Source organism: Bufo gargarizans, chromosome 6, assembly GCF_014858855.1.
Source record: "Bufo gargarizans isolate SCDJY-AF-19 chromosome 6, ASM1485885v1, whole genome shotgun sequence".
Taxonomy (NCBI): Eukaryota; Metazoa; Chordata; class Amphibia; order Anura; family Bufonidae; genus Bufo; species Bufo gargarizans.
Genome location: NC_058085.1, coordinates 118373551 through 118380773, shown reverse-complemented (window position 1 = coordinate 118380773; position 7223 = coordinate 118373551). Strand labels below are relative to the sequence as shown.

The following is a 7223-nucleotide window of genomic DNA, read 5'->3' as shown; positions in this document are numbered from 1 at the left end:
CTAAAGTTCCTTTGTTCCAGAATATCAACCAGGTGATATCCCTCACGGTTCTTTCTACACCTTCTACCTCCTCCGAGGAACCTGTTTGACATCCCTTGGACGTCTCGAGATGCCTCCGGATCTATGTGGATAGATCAAAGGAAATCAGGAAAGATGAAAATCTTCTAATCCTGTTTGCCAGTAAGTTTAAAGGCCGTAAGGCATCTAAATGATCCATCAGTCGAAGAATTAAGGAGGCTAATAGGGAATCCTTTCTTTCCCAATCTATGGCCCCTCCGGGGTTTGTGAAGGCCCATTCTACTAGGGCCGTAGCTACTTCTTTTGCCGAGAGGAGTCTTCTTCCTCTCGACATGATTTGCAAGTCTGCCTCCCGGAGCTCTGAATCAACATTCATCTTCCATTATAGATTAGATGCCAGATTAGCTGAATACTCGGCCTTTGGGCAGACTATACTTGATTCTGCTAGGTATGAGGGCCCTCCCTAGGGGTTCTTCTTGCTCTGTCCCCATCTGTGCTGCTGGTAGGACGTAAGGGAATTGTTAATTTCTAACGATAATTTGTTTTCCCTTAGTCCTAACAGTAGCACACAAATATCCCACCCTAGTAAGGCTAGTTTTCTTCTTGCTATACCACATTAGGCTGGGGGTGATTCCCTCCTTTATAGGGGATACTTAATTGTTTTATTGTTTTATTACTTGGGCTCATTAATAATTCCGCCGATCCTACCAGTACAAGGGGGGTGGCTAACCCCATCTGTGCTGCTGTTAGGACTAAGGGAAAACAAATTATCGTTAGAAATTAACCATTCACCTCTCCAATTGCTCTGCTAGATTATTTTCAGCCTGGCATCTCAGAGGGATGTGTCCTTTCTGCTGCAGCTTTTGCCCTGTAACTGCCAAAGCTATTAACAGAACCTAAGGCTGGTGGCACTTAGAAGACTTAAAGGATAACTGTCACACTTAGACCCTAATTTAAATTTTCATATATGTAGTTACTAATAACATGATATTACAGAATCAGTTACTATTAGACTGACTTACCCCATATTTATTAAGATTCAGCCCTTAGCAACCAGTCTGCATAAAACTGCAATTTCACTATTCAGTTAAGATGGCCGCCACTGCCCTCACCCTGAGGCTAATCCCGCCTGCCCTCCAAAGCCCCCCAAAAGTGTCAGTAACCAGAGCCCTCCCCCTAAAGGGTTAATCTCCTGCAGCACAAAGGGGTCCTCTTACCACATGTTGCTTTCATGTATACACTGAGCAGATGGCAGATCTCCCTTCCCTGGTCTGCGCTGCTCCAACTCTGCATTCTCCAGCTCTGCTGAGTGAGGGAGCGTCTGCCAAGCGCAGGGACAGGGAGAAGTGCACACAGCGCAGGCACTGTTATCAGCTGCTGGGGAGGACCTGGCTTTAATCATTTACTTACAGTCCCTGGCTGTCAGGAATGTGACCTTGCACGCAGCATGCTTCTGCATCCTTCAACACATAGACGGACCATGCCTAGCAACCTTATTTTAAGCAGAGGTAAAAGTAGGCAGTACAGGGAACAAAACCGTGGAATTAAGGGGTAATTGAATACACAGTGAAAAGTTGAAATAGGGCCACCAAGAAGATATTAATCACTACAATCCAATACTCCCCAAAAAAAAATATATGACAGTTATACTTTAAGCGGAGCACATTCGACTAGCTCAGGCTCCTTTCACACTAGCGTTCGTCGGTCCGCTCGTGAGCTCCGTTTGAAGGAGCTCACGAGCGGACCCAAACGCCTCCGTCCAGCCCTGAAGCAGTCTGAATGGAGCGGATCCGCTCAGACTGCATCAGTCTGGCGGCGTTCAGCCTCCGCTCCGCTCGCCTCCGCACAGCCAGGCGGACAGCTGAACGCTGCTTGCAGCGTTCAGCTGTCCGCCTGGCCGTGCGGAGGCGAGCGGATCCGTTCAGACTTACAATGTAAGTCAATGGGAACGGATCCGCTTGAAGATGACACCATATGGCTCAATCTTCAAGCGGATCCGTCCCCCATTGACTTTACATTGAAAGTCTGAACGGATCCGCTCAGGCTGCTTTAACACTTAGAATTTTTTCTAAGTTATTAATGCAGACGGATCCGTACTGAACGGAGCCTCCGTCTGCATTAATATGATCGGATCCGTTCAGAACGGATCCGATCAAGCGCTAGTGTGAAAGTAGCCTTAGTCAGACCAAAAAATAAGGTAAGAACAAACAGCAGATGGCGCTATACATGTACATTTTATTGAATAACTCAGTGGCTGTAAAAAAAAATTGAATTGCATGCAATTGCAAAAGTATTCAGATCCATGTACTGGTTTGTAAAATGTAGACTATGTTTCATGACACAAGCCCTTTAAAATCTTTGATTATGGTTTTTCAGTTCGTTAGTAAAAAACGGCTATATGTAAGCTGTCCCCAAAAAATTGTGAACTTAGATGTAAAATGCACTGAGGCTGCACAAGTTCTGCTGTGCAATACATGGTCACTAATACACAACAGTGATTTTGATATATATGATACACCGTATATCAAATTATACGCTACGCACATGTCTGCACATATCAAACCTCAATGTAATGGCACGTACTGCCCAGGAAGTCATTAGGCCCATCTGAATGCCCATACATTACTGCAGTATAATATACACCCTTAGGGCAATGCATGCACACAGCTATTATAACCATATAGCAATTCCATGCACACAGTCATTTCCACATGAATAGAAACCTGTAAATGCATATTAAAATTTGATTGGATGATTATGTCAGGAGATGAATTATTTCCAAAGAATTACGACCACCCTTTTAAGGTGGTCTGATTGAAAAAAAAAAGATGAATAAGTGGTGGATATCATATGCTCACCCAAAGTAAAAAAAAACAGCTATATCCCTGAACTTCATGAACATAAAGTTCTACAGTGGTATTACCCCATCATCTCTTGTCTTAACCCCTGGAACAGTGAAGACGGATGCACATTTTGGACATATGGTAGTCATAAGCCTACAGACCCCCAAGAACTCTAACGGCCATAGGAATCATTTCAAGAGCACAATCGTGATACAAGTATTTGAGAGTAGAGAATACTATAGAATGACCATCAGTAGAAGTGAGATCCTTAAAAGGGTATTCCAGTTTGCTTTTGTTTTGATTTTCCGTTCTTGGCTGTGACCAAGCATCTCATTCTTATTTTCTGTGATGTTATGTCCATGTGTGTGCCATAATAGCAACAGGGTGTCATGGGTGTTCCCGCGACAGGTGGCAGGAGATCGGTGGGACTGGCCACACATGGTTTGATCTGACAGGTTTTCCTTGTGGATCAATAGGTGTCTGTGTTGTTTCTGGTAATGGCCACACCCCTTGCCTCAGGTGTTGCTTATGTGGTCATTTAACCTTCCTTATTTATTGTTGCTTCTCCCACAATGCTGTGGGGTTTATAGCTTCAGTTTCAGTTGTGGATAGCTGGTCTGTGGATCTCGATGGAGTTCCTAGTGTTTCCATAGCCCCTTTGAAGTTAAGTCTTTCCTTTCCCTTTTTGTATTTTGTTTTGGGTTCTGTGTGTTGCATTTCCCTATTGTTTGTATTATACCTAAAGGAGACTCCTGTTCGTCCTTCCTTTTGGAGGAACCGGTAGTCTTGTCCCTGCCATTAGTAACAGGGTTCTATAGGGCTAGATAGGACTCTAGGTATTCCTGCGTATGCACACGCCAACTCTGGGGTCTGTTTATACTGGTAGTCAGTCAGGATTTTGGTTAGGGTTCTACTAGGAGGTGTCCATCTTCCTTCCCTAGTTCTCAGGCCTGATTCCATATTCCCCCCTTACCTCTTATGCTTGGTGTGGTGTTTCCCTTCTACACCCGAAGCGTGACACAGAGGCAGTGATAAGGGAGTGTCTATGTAACTAGCTGATGAGAGGAGCTATAAACTAGCTGGAGGTTGCTATAGGCGGTGCTGGAGCTGTGGCAGAGAAGGAAGAAGTGCATCATGGGTTTAGTTAGATACAGCAACAGGAAGTGTTACATATAGGATGGAAATAAACCAGAGTGCTTTGTTCACCTCAGGAAACGATCAGAAGAGTCAAAAAAAGTAAATAAATAAAAACATGGGTAAGATGTATATGAGGTAAGCAACAACATGAGTGTATCTGTAAGAACCATAGTAATCTTGGAAAACCTCTTTAATAACCCGAGGCCAAAAGCCTTGGAGCACTGCCATTCTAATGTCCATCTCCTCTAGGCTCTCCACTTGATTCTCCTATGATGGACAGGGCCTGATATCTCATTTAGTCCTGTATTCTCGCACCTCTGCCACCCATCCCAATAGTGTATAACCTAAATGACATTACACCCTGCCCACTTATGTACCCCCCTTTATTCCCAGCATACACTCCCAATATCATCATCTGTAAATAAAAAACATTGGTGACCTAGAGGTCTTACAATGTAACAAGAAGTCATTGGTGGTCCAGCGACTTTGCAGCGAGAACACGAGAGTAGCTGCTGGGAGGATCGTGAGGTAAGTATGCTCTCCTCCCCCATAAAGTGCTCGCTCTGCTGACACCAGTAAATGCCGGCACCTGCATGTAATCAGCAGCACGTTAGCAAATCATGCGTTCCTGCTGATTACAGGCAGGTCCCAACACTCATTTGTGGCAGCAGAGCACTAAAGGGGAGCATCCAGACCACTAACTCCTGGGATAGTTCCGGTGTAGCTGGCAGCTAACCCACAGAGTCAGAGACTCTATTGTAGTGATGACTAACCTCTGTCACTCCAGTAGTGGTGAAACTACGACTCCCAGCATGCTCCATTCCATGGAGTTCTGAGAACAGCCAAGGAAGTTTACATCTTGGGAGTCATAGTTTTACCACAGCTGGAATGCCGGAGATTAGCCATCACAGCTCTGGTGCAAGCACTGTGAAATCAGGCTGGAAATAACATAGGTGTTACGCAGGAGCGGTCTGAACTGGAACCAAGACTCTAAACAGGTTTTGAGATCCAGACAGCCACACAGATGAATTAGACTATGGTAGATACAGGATGGGTGGGCAGGCAGAGAACAGGCAGAAGTACAGGAAAGAAGGCAGGCTGGGTACTTGACAGTAGCACGGACAACGTCCACAGACTGGGTACAGAACCGAAACACTCTCGGTCACTCCTCACTTGCAGCCATCACACTATATCTCCCGGACCCTGGCAGGAAGTAACCTTACTCCACCTTCCCTACCCTGGTCAAGTGTCTCCAGGGTCTGAAGCAGTGGCGTACTGCCAATATAGGCAGACCACGCAGCTGCTATGGGGCCCGTGGGAGGGGGGGGCCCGGAGTGCATGGAAGCAAGGGCCGGCTCCCAGCTACCACCATTCTTCCTTCTCTGCTGCTGGACTGCATTTAGTTTTACTTTGGAGAAAGGGACAGCACAGTACCGTGCAGGGATTGTTCCTTTCTCCAAAGTAAACTTTACCGATCTGACATGAGCAGACAGCTCCCCCCCCCTCCTCCTCTCTGCAGTGTGATATTCCTTCATGTGTGAGGAGGGGGCGGAGCCAGAGGAGCCGAGGCAGCAGCAGGAGATAATGGAGACCCTGCACCTTCTGACCTCCGGTGTCACTGTGCCTCCAGTATAAAGTTCAGTCCCTCACCGGTCCTCCTACACAGCAACAATGGGGTAAGTTACTGTGGGAGGGAAGTCAGAGTCCTGATTGAAACTGCTGCCAGAGAACATCTTGTGTCCCCCTGCTGTTCCAGCCCTTCACAGACCTGCCCACTGACTATCTCACCTATACTTCATGCAAAGCAAGAAGTTATGTCTCCCAGTGACTCCCCCCCCCATCAGTGGCATTTCAAATTTTCCCAGCCCTCACCCCCATATGTATGATGTAATGTCTCTGGAGGTTATATCAGCGCTGGAGCGTTATAAGAGAAGCAGCTGATATCAGTCACATAGGATGCAATGTCTCTGGCGGTTATATCAGCGCTGGAGCGTTATAAGAGAAGCGGCTGATATCAGTCACATAGGATGCAATGTCTCTTGCGGTTATATCAGTGCTGGAGCATTATAAGAGAAGCGGCTGATATCAGTCACATACGATGTAATGTCTCTGGAAGTTATATCAGCACTGGAGCGTTATAAGAGGAGCGGCTGATATCAATCACATAGGATGTAATGTCTCTGGAGGTTATATCAGCACTGGAGCGTTATAAGAGGAGCGGCAGATATCAGTCACATGTGATGTAATGTCTCTGGACAGTGCACAGCCCCCATCATTTAACCCCCCAGGTGCCACGATCAATGCTGATCGCGGCACCTGTGAGTGAAGGCGGAGGAATGCGGTTCCCTCTATAAAAAAAAATTATGATTTATCCATAAGAGTTTTAAAAGGTTATTTATACATTGTATTTCTTTACTTATTAGCAAATGGGTGTGGCAGCGGAGGAGCCACGGCCAGGGGTGGGTAATGGGCGGAGTTAGGGGGCCCAATTCAGATTCTTGCTATGGGGCCCAATGATTTTTGTGTACGCCCCTGGTCTGAAGCACAGATTCGGGAGTTTCCTCCTCCTCCTTGGTCTGGTAGCACGAACTCTTCGTCACTGCAGCCAGTCACTAATGCAGTCATCTCATCTGCAGCACTATGGCCATTTCTTTCTCCCGCGCGGCCACCTTCTGGTCACCACAGCCGCAGTGATCACTGCTACTTGTCTCTAACTAGGAACTATACTTAAGGCCTCCTTACTTAGGTCCCTTAAGACCCTATTAGCAATGCACACTTCATGCGGTGCTACTGCACCTTAAAGAACAGTGTCCTCTGTGTCTGCTCCCTTATGGCTGTAGAAGACATTCTCAGCTTCTCCTCTACTGCAGTAGTGTTACCACTACTGTACCCTGCTACTATTTCTAATGGGCTAATATAATGTCATCTTATGTATGTTATTCCAGGTCCTCCACAATGTGCATTCATAATCTTGTTATGTAACTGTTTATTACATGTAATATGCCTGGTTCACCATCAGCTGGCAGCGTAAATGGCTATCCTTAGAGATAATGGATCTTACCAGTCTATTATCCCCCTTTGGGCAGAAGTGGGCCAGTCCTGCTTACTACCAGAAGGAGGTGGGGCAGTTCTAGTTTGTTCTGGTTGAGACTCCATGTTGGAACTGCTAGGATTCTAACCTACTTTTTGGCTGAACATAAGTCCGACTACAAGATTGAAGTGCAG

At 46.1% G+C, this 7223-nt stretch overlaps 1 protein-coding gene across 1 annotated transcript in view; it reads left to right on the top strand.

Moving 5' to 3' along the window:
* The first annotated feature begins 5272 nt into the window (after positions 1–5272).
* STAC2 (SH3 and cysteine rich domain 2) overlaps positions 5273–7223 on the top strand; it is a 135224-nt gene continuing 133273 nt past the window's right edge. The window contains exon 1 of the mRNA XM_044300101.1: positions 5273–5674. Within this exon, the coding sequence (XP_044156036.1) occupies positions 5670–5674 (5 nt within the window). The 5' untranslated portion in view covers positions 5273–5669. The remainder of the gene's footprint in view (positions 5675–7223) is intronic.